General features: G+C 39.0%; 1 protein-coding gene across 5 annotated transcripts in view; it reads right to left on the reverse strand.

The window, feature by feature from the left end:
• Positions 1 to 2785: 2785 nt before the first annotated feature.
• FTO (FTO alpha-ketoglutarate dependent dioxygenase) overlaps positions 2786 to 17600 on the reverse strand; it is a 227643-nt gene continuing 212828 nt past the window's right edge. For 3 of the 5 annotated variants that reach the window (XM_019619754.2, XM_085234653.1, XM_085234652.1), the window contains exon 9: positions 2786 to 10414. In XM_019619754.2, coding sequence (XP_019475299.2) covers positions 10273 to 10414 — 142 coding nt within the window. In that variant the 3' untranslated portion in view covers positions 2786 to 10272. The remainder of the gene's footprint in view (positions 10415 to 17600) is intronic. The other 2 variants (XM_085234651.1, XM_085234650.1) reach the window with 2 other exon arrangements.

Consider the following 17600-nt stretch of genomic DNA (forward strand, 5'->3'; position numbering starts at 1 on the left):
GAGAAGCTATGATTTGCCAAGTAGGATTTCACTTCCTCTTCTTATTAGAAGTTATAAATTTATTAGATGTTAGTAAAATCCTTGTGAACAGAAAATATGAAGGCTTATAAAACAGTGCTCAATATTTGCACCCTAATAATTAAGATGTAACTAGGAATAGGATAAAAACAGAAGCCTGATTTACAAGTGCCATTAGTTTCAGAGTGGTAGTGATACTTAAGCAACAAATTTCATACTTACCTGTTGAAATAAAATATAATTGTGTAGAATAGAAGTATTTATGGAGGATATAATATAGATCAGATCAAAACTTGCACGCATGGTCTCTTTAGTTGGAAAGGCCTCAATTACAAACTCACCTGCTGGAAAAGCATGTATCCAGAGCGACATAAACTTTCTCTATTTTTTTTTTTCCTATTTACAAACTCAGTGAAGATTTCTTATTTTGAATTTGTTATTTTTAATTTGAATAATCCTGGAATAAAAAAGCCAACATTGTAAAAAATTTGTAGTAAAAACCACTTCTATTGTCACTGTGTGACAGCAAAGTAAAGACACTGATTGATAAACTGCAGACCTGCAATGCAATATAACTTGAAACTTCTTAGTTCAGGAACTCTTATAACTGAATGGATGGGAGAATATATTTTAGCTATAGGACAGTGTTTACGTGTACATTCTGTGGAACTCTTGTGTGCAGAGTCCTAACTGTATGTACAGGACACTAGAATCTTTACAATGAAAGATAAACAAGTCTCTCTCCCCAAAGAGGACTTAGGTTTGTATGATAGATTTGATACAGAAAGAATACAGGGGCTTCTCCTTGGGAACACCTCCTTCCCACTGAACCAACAAAAAACCATGATGCATTTCAAGTATTTGGAATTAAACTTTTCTATTTTCTTCCTGGCTTTAAATATGCTGAGCTATTTTTTTCACTTTAGGGTCTGGCTTGCATGAGAGGCTTTGTAAGCAAGTGCTTTCCAAAGGCAGGTTTTCACTTTTACTTTTTAGAGGACAGCTATCTCCCACAGTGCAGGAGATTAGCTGGTGCAGGAGCTATTGGGCTGTTTCAACCCGGTTCCAGCATGAGTACCTGGCCCTCGCCAGCCACAGGGCAGGGGAGGCATCCTGATTAGTCTCTGCCTCATTTAAGGCAAGCTGTTCTCAACTGCAGAGACTGAAAGAGTGCCTTACTCTTCCCAGAAGATGCCTATTTTTGAATGAAGAGGAGCAAAGTCTGCTTGTGTTTGCATACACCCCAGAAAGACCCCCTGAGGACCCTTTTTTTTGGCAAGGCCACTAATGCTATGCATTTTGCCCATTTTTATAAAAAGATAAAGAGAGTGAAAATCTAGGTAACCTTAAGCTCTGAGAGAACCAGGAAAAAAAAGGATCAGTTTAAGGAAATCTTGATGCAGGGAAATTCACCTTGGTCTTGCTAGGTAAATGTAACATATATAACAATGAACTGTTAGAAAATGTGTACAAAAAGTTCTGGTTTCCTGAAGTGCCCTTTCATCCAGTTACCCATATACTTACTTTTGGTTAAACGTCTGAAGCCAAGGAAAGAATGTTCTAGGCTAAGAAATCAGATTTCATAGCTCCTGGAATGGATGCTTTGCTGACTCTCAGCTGGAGAGTATGTGAATGGTCCTTTCTGTCAACTCTTTTTGGCTAGAAGACTCCATTCAGTCCTGGCAGGGAATGACCTGGCCATCATTGTTCACACTTGTGTCACCTCCTGGCTGGCACCCAGTAATGCAGAGTAACTAGGCACACAGCCTTTGGTGTTAAGGACACTCCAAGTATCACAGAACACTGCAGTGCATCTTAGCATCATGGGCACACGTACTTCAAATCAGCCTGCTGTGCTCTACAATGGCATTCTTCAGACTACCAAATGAAATCTGCAGGACTGGTCCTTGTCTTCCCCTGAAGCCTGTATCTGGCTTAGCATGGACTTCATGCTTCCATTGAGGTAGTAGAGCTCTGCACAAAGTCTAGAAACAACAGACATCACAAATCTCACCGTTTTTATCCTATGTGCAATACACACTTCTTTGATATTGTCTTATTTAATGTAACTACATGTGTTTTCCATTGCAACTTCTACTGCAAAAACCACTGCACATGCTTATATGCTCAAAAAATGTTGGTGCAGTGCTGGTAGGCACTGCATTACTAGTGCTCACTTAAGGTAAGAGTTTGTACTGAATACGGGAACCGTAAGGTTGCACAGTCAGAAGAACATCTAAATATAGTGGTAGAGCTACACTCTTGTACTGAGGGAAGCACTATTATGGGGTGTGCATGTGGGGAAGGTAGACATGTCCATTTATGGTATGAGTCTTACCAAAGTAAAAGAAATTAATCAGCCTTCCAGACTAGAGGATAAGTGCTATAGTCAGAATTTAATTCAATGAGTTTCAGTGATAATAAAAAAGTTCCCTATTACCTTTTATCCATTTCCAATCAATAAACTGTCAGCAGCATTAACAGATGAGAATACCTATGGCAGCTGACTTGGACTTGCAGAAGAGTTCAGGTAGAGGGAGATGCCCCACTGAAGAGCAGGCTCAGTGTACCTTTGAGTTTGCTGCTTTGAAGAAACTTACTTCCCACTTATCAGCATATAGGAATCTTACACAAAATTAATTTGCTCATGCATCTGAATATTGTGAAAAGTACACTTCTCTTAGTCCTTCTTCTTCCACTCATTGCAACAGTGAAGAACTGATGATAACAGCTAACACACTCTGGAGGACAAACAACAGACAGCAGATTCTTTAAGTAATTTATTTTACAAAAGTGAGTAAAGTAGCAAATATATAATACAAACTTAAATATCACTCTACATTTCTCAGTGTTACATAAATAGTCTTTAATACAAATCAGATGTAGCAATACCAAATAAGCAAAATGAGCAAAAACATCCAAATAAATTGGCTGGAAAATAAATGCATTTGAATGAATGCTATCTGATACTTACTTCAAATGCTTTCTTGCCTTAAAGCCATGTCAGGATAACAAAGAACAGAACTTGCTAATAACAGTACTGTTAATAATGAAACAAATGGGAAAAAAAGGGCATTGGTAGGCAGAAGGGAAAGAACAGCAATGAAACGATCGTGGAATGCTTTGATAATGTTTGAGTAATAAATTACTGGGATGTTCATCAAAATAACTAGGGAAGTAGTGCTCTCAGTAAAGTACTACCAGACTACAAAATAAGTACCAGACAAAAAGTGCTAACAGGTGCATAACAAGCATTCCAGCATGTTCCAGCAATGCATCTTCACCTTGATAAATAGCACCCAAATACCCACAGGGGATTTTCTTAAGAGTTTCCTAGTACAGCAGTTCTATCACCTTGGGGGCTACCCATTGAGCATATTTAAAACACAGCTAAAAGAGTGTGGGTTGTACTTTAATACTCTTGCATATTCTCCATGGAATAACTTAATAGTTCCAGTAAAATTCACTTTTTCCCATTGAGAGCTTGGGGACTTGGAATGTAACTAAAAGATTCACTCAAAAGTTTAATCAAGTATTAGGAAGCCTGAAAGATCTCTGTTACAAGAGATGGATTATCACATGCTATGCCATTAAATAATACGTTAAATGTTGTATGAGGGAGAAGGATTCCAGCTCCACTTTCAAATGTATCTTTGGAGAAAAATAGTTCTATGAGAGCATCCTTAAGCTGTAAGTGGAGCTGATTAACTGGAAGTAACTGAGACATGCCAGCAATGAGGTATTTTGCACACTCTGCTCCAGCACTAGAGCTCATAACATGGCCACACATTTGACTTCTACCTCAGTTTCTCTGTGCAAAGCATCCTGAGATACTAACATCAAAAGTCACTTAAATATATTACTGTAATTAGCTGTTATTTTTTCCAGTGAAACTTTTTGAGCAAAGGACTTTGGTAAATGTCTTCCCATTCCATTTGCATCCTTGATGGGTGCAAGGAAAGGAAACAATCACAGGCATTTCTGAGAACATAAAGGTCATTTCAGTGTGTTCACCTTTTCCTCTTTTACACAGATATTCATGTTCCACAAGAAACCAAGCTTCTCAGGACTTGCTGATAGTAAAAAGCCTTAGTTAACATGCTCAGTTTCAAAGTTGTTACTACTCAAAGAGAGAAATAAATGTATACCGTATTAAAAACAATCATCCCAGCCCTTTAATGATTGGGTAGTTTAGCTTTGAATGCAGTTCAGCCTAATAGAGGTTTTAATGGCTTTTGACAGATTGTTCCACTGATCAAGGGCCATGTATGAAAATAACTGCCTACCAAGCCCTGAGTTGATTTTAAGAAAAGAAAACTGAAGGTTAATGGTAAACAGAAGTTGATTGTTCACATTTTCAATGAAATAACTCTATCTGACCTGTTCTTAGAACCGGTGAAATAAAGGATAATGGGAATCCTATACACCTGACTTTTTACTTTAGCCTCTAATCAAGGAGACTAATCAGACCAAGATGTGTTGGCATGAAAGCAAATATTTGGTGATATAGAGGGGGAGGAGAGCAACTTTTTGTTGCAAATTCAGCACTGTAAAACCAATAGGGTATTAGAGGATGTAGACTGTAGACTAGTACGTCCTGTTCTATCTATCTATCATGTGAATTGAGCGCTATCACCAAAGCAATGAGGAGATGAAACATAATTTTCATGTCATATGTGAAGTACTCACTGCCAAACATCAGCATTTTAATGTGCTCATTTTATCAGTGATCTGATGCCTTCTATTTCACATATTGTTCAGTCAATTCTGTAGCTTAAGTACAGTCTTTTTGCAAATGGATACATTATTTTGTTCAATGAATACCCCAGGTTAAGGTGAATAGGAAAGATGAATGCAGTGACGCCTGGTAACATTAAAGGTGATGGGTTTGAATTTGTTCTAGAAAGACAAGTTGCTATTAAGGATTGCCTCTGTTCTGGTAGTAGAGTGAAGTGATCAGTATAGAGCTGATCTTTTTGGCCTGCTGTGGCCACCCTCAGCAAGTTTGCTGATGATACGAAGTTGGGAGGATTGGCTGACACGCCTGAAGGCTGTGCTGCCATTCAGCGAGACCTGGACAGGCTGGAGAGCTGGGCAGTAAGAAACCGGATGAGGTTCAACGAAAGCAAGTGTAGGGTCTTACACCTAGGGAGGAATAATTGCATGCACCAATACAGGCTGGGGGATGAGCTGCTGGAGAGGAGCTCTGCAGAGAGGGTCCTGGGCGTCCTGGTGGACGACAGGTTGGCCATGAGCCAGCAATGTGCCCTTGTGGCCAAAAAGGCCAATGGCATTCTGGGGTGCATTAAGAAGAGTGTGTCCAGCAGGTCGAGGGAGGTGATCCTCCCCCTCTACTCTGCCCTGGTAAGGCCTCATCTGGAGTACTGTGTCCAGTTCCGGGCTCCCCAGTACAAAAAAGACAGGGATCTCTTGGAAAGAGTCCAGCGGAGGGCCACAAAGATGGTGAAGGGCCTGGAGCATCTCCCCTGTGAAGAAAGGCTAAGTGAACTGGGTCTGTTTAGCCTTGAGAAAAGAAGACTGAGAGGGGACCTGATCCAGGTTTATAAATATCTGGGGTGTGGCGGCCATAGCGGTGAGGCCAGTCTCTTTTCAGTGGTACGTGGAGACAGGACGAGGGGAAACGGACAAAAGCTGCAGCACAGGAAGTTTCGCACGAATGTGCGTAAGAACTTCTTCACGGTGAGGTGACGGAGCACTGGAACAGGCTGCCCAGGGAGGTTGTGGAGTCTCCTTCTCTGGAGATATTCAAGTCTCGCCTGGACGCCTACCTGTGCGACCTGGTGTAGGGAACCTGCTTTGGCGGGGGGGTTGGTCTCAATGATCTCTAGAGGTCCCTTCCAACCCCTACAAATCTGTGATTCTGTGATTCTGTGAATGCAGTGGTCTTTAAGGGGAAAAGGAACTTTCCTGCAGACAGTGCCCTGTTTGTCTGGCCCTTCCCTATGGCAGCTCACCAGCCCAATGGGGCAACACAGATGATGAGTTCCAACAGCTCAAAGCTCAACAGAAATAGATTCGTGGAGGCACTCAATCCACAGAGGTATGGTAGGCCAGAGGTGTGCTAGGACAGGTATGGAGGCTAAGCTTGTTCCTGCAGTATACAAGTGCCCTTCCCAACTCTGTAACCTTGGCAGAAGAAAGCAGTGGTCAGCTCCTGTCGAAGAGATGTGGACCAGCTGCTGGGGGCATGAAGAGGGTTAAGGACTGAACATTAACTGTGCATCAGGTGGTAACAATCAAGGGAGAGGTCATGGCCTGCACTGTACAAGTTAAGGCTGGATGATTCCCATATGAGTTAAGTTAATAAAGTTTTGCTCTTGTGAATGCACATCCCTTGCATCTCATTTCTCTTCTCCTCCTCTCATCCCATCTTTACCATCAGCTAGTTTAATTTCTGATACTCCAACCCAAATTCCACTGTGTGTCACAGGACTAGTGGACCTGCACTGCACCAACCAATAAAGGAGCAGTGTCCTCTGTTAATACACTATAATATTTTAGTATCTTTTGCGTTAATTTTTTAACTAATTTCTCTTTTTTTTGCTGCAATATAGTACTGGAATTCCTTAGCCTGTCCCATAGCAATTAGAAGTCCAGCATGACTTCTAAGTACAACCTGCTAAGTAAATCTACTTCATTATCTGTGAAACTGAAGACTGCATCCGAATGATTGTGAGACAACTGATTTGAGTATTTATTATACTACGAGTTACCTATCCTTGGCAGTTTCTGTTTGGTGAGTACCCATGGCATTCTTATTTTCAATTTAGATAATCAGGATCTTCTGTAAAGTTCAAAGCATAAGCATAATGTCTTTAAAATTTAGTGCACTGGGATTCATATTATTTATTTACTTAACCTTTTAACAACAAGAAAGGACCTACAAGATAAAATATTTTCAGATGTAGAGATATGAATGAAGCATTATTAAAACATTTCTAATTTACATGGCATAACACAGCAGTTTTCTATCAAACACTTATAAATGGCCTTTACCTTTCATCCCCTATATTACAGAAACAATAGAAGTTTTTTATTTTCTGCCAACATTTTCTTTTTACAAGTGCAAACCAACTCTATCACGTTTGTAAAGAAGTCCTTTGCCTTGAGCATTTCATTTGTATTGGTTCCATGTTTAGTCAGTAGCTTTTGTAAAATTGATGAATATTGTTTAAAGGCAAGTGCAGACAGGCAAACTGATCTGTATCTTCTGTAACCTATTTTGCCTGACATGCGTGTGCAAGTGAACTATTTCACCTTAATTCTTTCATGGCTGATGAAAGCCATGAACTTTCCCGTTTTAAAAGAATAGCTGAATCTAACGTTAGAAGCTAATTTATGCTCTCACCTCTTCCCTGAAACAAACTGACCTTGGTCCTTGTGCATCTAGAGCATCCAGACTTGGTAACCAGTTGCTATACACAGAACATCCATTAGAGGCTGTGTGTTTCAGCTCATCCAAAACCGTAATGCATTACCTAATGCTGGAATACAAATGGACTGCTGAAGTATCACTGCAACATGAACTATATTACTATTATTTGTATAAAATAAAGAAAACTTCAAAGTATTTCTCTGCTTCTAGTATATATATATCAAGCATAGCAACAATTCATGCTTGGTCTTTCAGTTTTCTTTTACAGATATTTACCTTTAACCATGTTCTTCTCTTGGGACACCCTTTGGCATTCCTACGTGCTTCAAACAGTTCCATCAACCTTACCCATGTCTTTGCCATCAACTCTTGTGGGCTTTGGAGAGATGAAACCTCCTATACTTCTGCCTTTCAACTGAATTGATGTGAAATGACGTGAGACTTGAACACGGAGCTTTAATTCTCTTTAACCACTTAATTATTGGTATTTTGCCAGTGAATCTTAGGTCTCATCCATTCCAGAATTTTTCAGTTTTTGGTCATTGCCACCCTTGGCTTAAATGAGTGCTATTTGACTGGACTGAGGCTAGAACTAGTTTAGCTAATTCACTAGCTCTAATCCTCAGCATAGACAAAACCTAGACTCACGTAGTTTTAAACACTGTGTTATTGCTGCCAGCACTCTCCCAGTACAGGAAAATAAAACAGTGTTGTTTCACTGCTGCTGGAAATAATTATTTGCCAATGATTTTTTAATAGCTTCCACTTCAGCAACAACATTGCTGTGCCTTCTCTACCCTTTATAGCTGTCAGATTCATTTCAATACTGTGATCCCCATGGTTTCTAGCGGCGCTTAATTAAACACAAAAATAACAGCATAAACAAACAAACAATCCCCTCAAACCCTGTGTTAACAGTGTTACATCATTAGCTCACTTGATTTCATCTTTCTCATTTCCAAAGTAGTAGTTGTTTCTGTGAGAACTGCCTTTTCCATAAGCAGAATTCCCACATCCTCATCTTTTTCTCTAGCTTTTCTCTAGGTGATTTCCAAAGTAAACACTATTTAGTGTGGCATTCATCCAAATATATGCTATCTGCCCACTACTAAAGCCAGCTTTAGCTAGTGTAGGAAAGAAAAACTGTGCCCATAACAGAGTATTTCAAAATTTTAAATTTGTTGAGCGGGAGACAACAGATAAATGTGCAGATCAAGGTTACAATGCAATTAAATCTAATTTAAATAATTTATTCTTCAAAGAGTTTATTTCCTTCTACAGGATGGCTAATAGCTTTAGCAGAAGGCAGGGAACACAACGAAAATGCTTGATCCAGGTCTTCATACTTTCACTGGCACAGCTATGTTAGAGGTGCTAAGAGGTACAACCTCTAGTTGATATAATCGTCCTGGCAAAAGCTGGTAGGTGTGGACAGAGTTTTATACCACTAAAACTGAATTTTTGCTGGCACAGCTTCCTTAGCTGCAGGGAGGTCTGGCGTATGTTGTACTGTCAAATGTACAGTTTTCAGCAGTACAAGCCCCATCCACATGCAGAACACTTTGCCAATAGAGTATACTGGTATGCTTTGGGTAAGCCTGGCCCCAACAGTGATTTTAAGCAGAAGATTAACACAGGAGGCATATTCTGTTTCTTGGTGGTAATGTCAAGCCCTGAGTCTCACTGTTTGTTTGTTTGTTTTTTCTTCAGTAGTGCTAGTATAGTCTGAATGCTGTTTTACTGTAATATAATTTCTAGCTGTTTTTATACAAGGGAAAAGGCATACACAGCTCAAGTCAGAAGAGCAACTTATCCAAATGAAAAATCTCTCTCATTCAGGACATCATCCAACACAGAATTGTTCTTTTTATAGCATGTTATTACAAACTAGATCACAAACAGCTTCATTTCTCATAGGCTTCTGGTTTTGTTCTCATGGATAGATCAACACAGATGTTGCAATGCCTGGCGTCATACAAACTAAAACTATTTTGTCAGGGGATCTGACCCAAAATGGAAACCCTAGGTCCACTGGCTCTGGACAATGCACTGGGAAAGCTGGGCTCAGAAAAGAACTATCAATAGGCAGAAATAATGTAAAGGTTAGGAACTGAATTCTGAGTTCCAGGAAACTGAGGCCATGTAGATACAACATGGGAAATCTCTCCCTGACTTAAGCCCTTCGGTCAGGTGTAAAGGACAGATCATCCCATTCTTCTAAAAGAATGGTAGATGTAATTGTGCATCAGTTAGAGCATGACCGTAGCAATGGGATATTCCAATTTGCCTAAAAGACAACCTGCAAGCTGTCCTGCTGCAACAGTACTGTGCACCCCTTGGGCTGAACCTGAAAGCATTGTCCTTCAAAGGTAATATACCCATGAGGTTCCAGGTAGGAGGTTTCTAGTTTGGAAAGCTTTTTTAAAACTCACTTACCAGGACAAGTGCTGCCAGCTGTTCTCAGTAATATCATATTAGCATGTAAAAATGTGCAGTGCTGAGACTAGCAGGCAAGTCTAACTTGCCCCAATTCTAGACAGTTAAGATGCATGGCAGGGGAACCTGTGGAAACACAATTATCCATGGGCTACACTGTCAATGAAATTAGAGGGGAAGAGGAAAATCATGAAGTTGGTGTTCCAGACTTCAGATGTTAAAAGTTGCTTCTTTCTATAGACTTGGTACCTAGTCTGCTTTGTTGTGACTCAGGAACTAAGGTGGAAACCGATAAAATTTGCATTGAAGCACAAAACAACAAATGACCAAGGAACCATAAAGCAGAAAAGATGAAAGCTGAAAAAAAACTTCAAATGTTGAGTATTATTAATTCTAGGCTGGAAGGTATCCTGATATCCTACCTACTGAACAAGATTTTGTAGATGAACAATTATTTCTTCAAGATCAAATGGCAGAGGCATGTTGCTTTCTTCATTTGTCCAGAAGGGATGGCATTCTGGCTTCTGCTCTTCTGGCAAGCTCTCTGCTGGTTCTGACTGGCATCTGAAACAAAAGGTAAGCAGAAGAACGACTTAAGTAAAGCTAGAGCAAGAAACCGAATACTCAGCAAGGATATGTTTGTGCAGTAACTTAAAGAGAGTGATGAAAAGAAAAAAAGCACATCTTCTGACCAAATGGGTTGTTCATTTACAGTGAAGTTCTCTCCTGTTGTAGGCTTTGTATTTTCTACAGGGATTTCTCAAAAAGCCAATCACAGAGAAAACTCAGTTAGTACACCTTTATATGGTAAATTATTTTTTCATTATCTCGGCTGTTATTTAAAGCATGTGATTAAACCATTATCAGATTTAAATGTTTGCCGGTTTCCAATGTATTACTAGATTATTGAGAAAGATTAAACTGAATTTACTGCATTAAGGTCAGGGGGGATAGATTAAACAATATTAAAGAAGCCGGACTAGCTTTGTAGATTCTGGAGATTTACAAGTGTATCAACCTGCTTAGCTCTGAAAAAGGCAATATAAAAAGAGAAAATTCTATAAAGATAAATGGAAATGGAGGTTAATAACAACTTCCAATGATGAATAGGTGGGCAAAACTTCAATAAAATTAAATTAAGAGGTTAGTGTATGTTAGTCCCCTGAGAAAATGTTTAAATCACAGTGTTTTTTATTAAATGGATTATTCATCAATACTAGTGAAGTCTAATTATAATATTCAGCTGAACTGCAGCCTGCAGAAGAAAGTTTTCGAAGTGGCAACCAATACATCTCTTAAGACGAGGCTGTAATACAACATGCCACCACAAAAAATTGTCACATTTCAATAAGGATTTATCCTCCTCTGTTTTCCCATTCCCTCAAATGATCTACACGTTGATTATTCATTAGTTAACATTTATAGCAGGACAGGGCAAAGAAAAATGCTATGCATTGTTAGAATTTCTGTCTAGACTGCAGGTCGACAGAGTTCTTCAAATGTAAAGAAACAAATCGTAAACTTTTACCTTGTGCAAGACATTTAAAAAAATCATGTTTTATAAAATATTGTTGTGATGATTTAAAAGTTGTTTTAAACATACATATGCATCTTTCATCTCTGTACAATCAACTCTGAAAGTATTGACACATGCAACTTCCTTGTCTACACCGTCAGCCTTCTCGAAGTGACTGTTTCCAAATGGAAGATGTCTTCTTCTCTTGGGAATTATTAATGGCAGTGTAATGCCCATGAGAAAACATACTTCAGCTTTACACCCATGTTGGTGTGTGGTTAATTGCTGCACCAGCATCCTGGGCACTCAATCCATCGTACATTACACTACAAGGACAGTATTAACACATAACATTCCAATATATCTTCAGCTCTCCACATCAGCCCCTGATAATAGCATCTGTTAACATGCACTAAGTACTATTATGTAGCACATCACTTCATAAATAATAAGATTAGCCGACCTCGGGGCCCTGGGAAGAGTAATGTGTTTAAATGTTCTCATTATTTATTTAAAACAAGAATTAAAGGAACAGAAGCTACTTGTGACAATCCTCTTAGCATAAATATTAAACTGTTTGCATTGATAAGCTGCACTGTACAGAATAACAGAGGATTTGTTTTGCAGGCTGCTTTGTAATAGTTGTTAGAGCAAATGCAGTTTAGTGTACGAGTTTTGAGAGGTACTTAACTGATTGTGCCATCATGTTCTGAAGACATTTTCCAAATTATATAAAGGAAGAGGAGAAAATTAATATGCAGGGAAAGCTGAAACTAATTACAGCACAACTCTATGAAGCTTTTAAAATCTCGCTTTATTTTCTGTCTTGGCACACAATAATACGCTCAATTTGCTGGGTAGTATAAGATATTCGAGTCTAAGCGTTTCAATCTAAGAGTGGATAAATTAGCCATGTACAGATTACTGCAGATGACAAATCAAGAAGCTCAGCTGGTAAATACTGCAGGCATATTACGTGGTCTGCAAAACTCCATTTATAACAATAAACATTCTCTCACTCATCTGCTATTAACAAAAGGAATAGCAGATTCCTGCTATTTTCCTGAGAGGAAAAGCATACTGCCTCCTAGCTTCTTCACCATTTAGACCCCTTTTTCCTTTTTACCTTCAGCACTGTTTTTAATCCCTTGCCCTCTCTCACAAACTGCTTGTCCCTCACCTTTGGGTTTTGGACATTTGTGTCTCTGTAAATGTGCCAGAAGTCACCAATGATGCCGAGATGGGGCAGCCTGTGAGCAGCTGTTTCCTGCACAGGTCTGATGACAAACAAATCAGTGTACTGCAGAACTACGAGAAATGGGAACACTGCCTTCATACTCCAAGTTCTGCAAACCACAGCTCCTCTGAAGTATTTCTATTGCTTTGCTTTACATCACTAGCAAGAACAGCAGGGAATGTGATCTGTTTTTACCAAACTTGCAATCCCTGTGCACTTATGACCAGCTGGAGTTAATGCCACTGCAGGTTGCCTATGCTTTTGGGTGCAGGGCTGGCTCCTGATGACCTGGCATGGCACGATCAGCCCATCACAAGCCTGAGTGCACTCCTCCTGGTACATGCTGATCCTCTAGCTCAGAGTTATGATGCGGGAACTGTCCAGATTAATATATTACTATTGATTTTAATAAATTTCTCCTCGACTGTGGGAAAAATTGTTCCCATGATGCTCCTTAGTTTGTATCAGAGTTAAGGACTTTAAGAATCTGCAGAAGGATAACAAAATTTTCAACCAAAGCAAAGCAATCAAATGCACTTGAAATTTGAACACTGCAATTATCAAAGTAAGGTGGTAGTGGGAAAACAATAAGATTGAAAATGTTATACATTAATTCAAACATATATTAATTAAAAACAGGTTGAGTTGTTAATAAAGTCAAACCTCTAAAAGAGAGTAAATTTAATGTCTGAATATTGTCTGAACAAAATGTGTTAAGAGTGGAAATACCATATGCTCTGAAATATGGAAGAAAAGAACTGATGCCAAAATTAAGGGGCCTCATTCAAAGCTCACTTGCAGCAGCAGAAGGAAACAACTACCTGGATATACTTTAGAGCAATTTAGCTCCAACACCTTGATAACATAGGTTTACCAGCACAGAAAAGGATCACTCGTATGCCTAAAGATGTACAGAATGCACAAAGCTCCACGGTCCCTACTTTCTTGCTAAAGAAACAAAACTGGTGCCAGTTTCAAATTAAAAAGCCTGTATTGAAGGAGCAGTGGGCTACAATTGCCATGCACATTCTGACCACTCTGCCATGTAAACTGCTCACTCATATTTACCAATAGGAGAATGCAGATACAAGTCATGGCAAACTCTTGTGTGACAGTGCACAGGTCCTTCCCTTGGAAGGCGGTTGGTTTCACCACAGCAGGTGCACATCCACTGGAACACAGTTGCTTGGTTCTGGTCCCTTGGGCTGCACTGACATTTTGACGATCAGGGTGTCAGCTACATTAGAGGACACTGATCACAATGCTGAAATTAACCAAGCTAGCTAAAGTGTGTGTTAATTATGAGTATGCAAGCAGTCAATAAGAGGTTAATGCAAAAGTCAAAGGATAAATTTATTTCAGTATTGCATCACTCTACCGACTAAATGACTAACATTATGCTTTGTTTTTAATCAATAGATTTTACAGTAATGCGTGAGCCATTGATTTGAAAAACATTCTTTCTAACATCTAAGTTTTGCAACTATTTAGTATCAAGTATCAATATACTTAAAACACTCCTCTTTCAGAGCAGCTACTTTTTGGTTTCAGGGGCAGGAACAGGAAAGCATACAGCGAGAAAGAGGCCTTGGTTTCTGCTGGTGTGTGATTAATGCAAATAAGAATTATTACCTAGGAACTTTAAATAAAGTACTGTGAATTAGAGTCCTGGATTCCACTGCACTGTTTGCTCCGCAGGAGTGTAGTCAAATCAGATCAATAGGGGTCAATCTGTGGCTCAGATTGCAGAGGCATGTTAAGTAAGAGATGATCCGAACAGTCTCATTTCCTAGATGATACTAATTCAGTTACAAAGGAGACCACGTGGAACTACATAAGGTAAGTCAAAGAATGTAGGCCTGCTCATCTTTCCTATGTATGGGTATGGTCAGAAAGGGAGGAATATGTGCCCTGCATGTGCAAAAGCACACATTCTCCCATACAGGCTTACTCCATCGTTTCTGAAGCTGCTGTTGCTATGTTTTATATTTATTTCTCCCTCCATTCTTGCTAGAAATAGGCATTACTGAACTGTTATTCCAAATTCCAAAATATTAAAAAAACAAAGATGGCCCAGGTTAAAAACAGAATCACCCTACTAAGACGAGCATCAGTTGTACACTAACACTGTCTAAAATGGTACAACAATTATGCAAATGTGTTAACTTAGAATTATTATTTTTTTGTTTAATGGTGGATCTCATTCACCTGTATGGAAAATTCACTTGAGCCAAAGTTCAAACTGTAGCAAGAACAAGACCTCAATTGAATGGCATTGTATCAGCTAGTAAAATGTGCACCCAGCAGATGGGATGTCCTGTAACTTCAAAGTTGTCACAGAGGAAAAAGCAATATTCTGGTTTATCAAGCTGAACGTTTCAGTAAAGAATGGAGAAGGTCAAACTGATGCTGTATACACATATTCTCCTTCACCTTTGGACATGGACAGGATATTGAAGTAAAGTCTCTAAATAGGATTGAAAAAGTCACCCCTGTTATTTGAAGAACTGGATTTTCATTTATCTTCATGAAAAATTAAAAGGTGGAAGGACAAATGTCACCCATGGTGAATGGAATGGAGGGATAAATCCAAAAGACAGCTGCTTTCCAGGTGGATGGCCATTACAGCATTAGCAATTTCAGAAATCACAATACACCTTAGTATTTTGTTCTTTCCCAGGCACTGTCTAGTCACAGTAGCTGGTGACAAGTGAAAATTTCCAACTACTGATTTAGGTTTAAGGCCATCAGGTAGTCCGTTGAGAACAATTTTATACCTAGATCCATTTGTCAGCATGTCCCTTACATACCAGGGGTGAGGAATGGGGAATTTTGCTGGCTGACCAGCTAGGAGAGCTGACCTCTGACGTCAGAGGGGCAAGTGAAGCCTCTTTTCTCCTTCCTGCCTGCATGGAAGAATATGGCGGTCAAACATTGAGGGTGATTACATATGGGAGCAAAATGCATGGTAGCCTTTAGGGCAATGGTACCCTGATTCTGCACGGATCCAGTCTCCATCAACTGTATAACAAGGAGAGCACTGCTGGACTCCCTCGTGCATGAGATCTACGTAGGAAATTAAACCATAGTTTAAAAATGTTGATAACTTGACTTCCAGTTTGGCTTAGAGGAAATAGCTTGTACAAAATGAGTATTTCATTTGGAACATCACCAAAATTGAAGGCTGTGTGGAAAATGTGGGCCAGTTAATGCACTAGCATGACACAGGGTTGGCCTGGAATAATTTCTGATTTCTTTAAACCATAATCACACCAATAGCTTACAAATCTTCCCTTTGGTATTAAAATTAACTTCTCATAATTTATACCCTGAAAACTTTTTACTGAAAAAATGAAAGATGGAAAGCACATAAGTATTTTGAAATTCAACAGTATGAAAGATATTTTCTTCATATGGATGTAAATGCTCTCTCTTTATCACCAAGAAAGTTCTCTCTTTTCTTGCCAAAACTGGAATTTAACTGAAAGTTACTGAGTTCAATCTAAACTTTAAATCAAAGATTTTCTTTGCTTTTTTAATTAACCAATCAGAAAGCCATAAACCATGGCAGAGAGTATTTCTTTCTGTTGTTCCATGCTTGTTGTACTGTGACTGTGCACAACTAAAACCTTTTCAGGTTTAATTTGTCTTTTAAGAACAGAACAAATGACATCAATATTTGACTTTGCAAAGCAGATTTCAGAAGTACTGGTCCCAAACAGGCAGTGAAATGAAGTGGCCAGATGGAAAGAGCACAGTGCTTAACTCTTTTGAACATCAAATCCCCAGTGTGTTCCCAAATACTCTGTCCCATTCACATTAAGTCACTCCTGATTTTCTTTGACATGCTGTAACTACTCTCGAGCCCAATCATAAACAATTCCTGGCTGAGAATAGGAACTGCATTTATAGAACAGACAAAATTGATAAAATGACTTTTTTTTTTCCAGAAATGGAGACAAAAATGCCAGATTTAGGAAGGGATGGAGGCACTTCCCATTAAATTTTAGCCCATGGAAAAACTATATATATATATATATATAAAAAATATAAATAAAAAATATAAAATATTATATAAAATCTATAATCTTTCAAAAGCTGATAATGACATGTATAACTTGGCCTTTACTACAGAAACAAAATTTTACCATCATTGACTCAAGAGCTTTATTCCCCCAAAGTCACTAAACTCACTGGAATGAGGACTCTGCTGCAATATTCTAAAGCATCACTGGTGACCTAGTAGGACAGCCTGAAATCTGTCAACATTACCATTGTGTTTACTTCTACAAAGTGAATCCACAGAGGTAGGAGAGAAATAAACGAACCTGACACCACAGGAGTTTAAGTGACAGTAAAATGAACTTAAAAATCACAGTTTCTATCTTAAATTGTAATTCAGATGAATGTGAGAGAAACATAAACTGTAAACAGCCTCCAAATATTGCAATAACAGCAACCAAGGCACTGGTGGAATCCAACTGCATCTCTATTGTGGGTCAATGAATAAACAGAAATCTACCCAGAAGATACTGCTGATGAGATTATTAGTTGTCTTCCTTATCCTGTCCACCAACTCCACCCTACCAAAAGGGAACTCCTAGTACTGCAGGGACAGCAAGGCCACCAAGGACAGCACTGGCTGATGAGGGACGCTAACTTGACCTCCCTAGACAGAACCTCGCCTTTCCTTTGTGCCCTTGGTCCAACAGACCTAAAAACTGCCCATGAGAAAATCACTGTGCCTCCTATTCCCACAAGAGAATAGCTGTGTGAGGCAGTCTCCATTTCACGTTTGTTTGATTTTTTAATTAGGAATCATCACTACTCTCTATAAAGAGTAGGAGGTAGGGAAATACCCAAGAGATACACTGAATAAATAACACAGCATTTGCTGAAAGATGAAGTTTAATCCAATTTAACCTATAGGTCTACAAATTGTTCTCTTTCAGCCCTGCTTCTCAGATGCTTTTGTTTCCCATTTCTAGAATAATACA

Source organism: Meleagris gallopavo, chromosome 13 (genome assembly GCF_905368555.1).
Source record: "Meleagris gallopavo chromosome 13, MGAL_WU_HG_1.1, whole genome shotgun sequence".
In the NCBI taxonomy this organism is placed as follows: domain Eukaryota; kingdom Metazoa; phylum Chordata; class Aves; order Galliformes; family Phasianidae; genus Meleagris; species Meleagris gallopavo.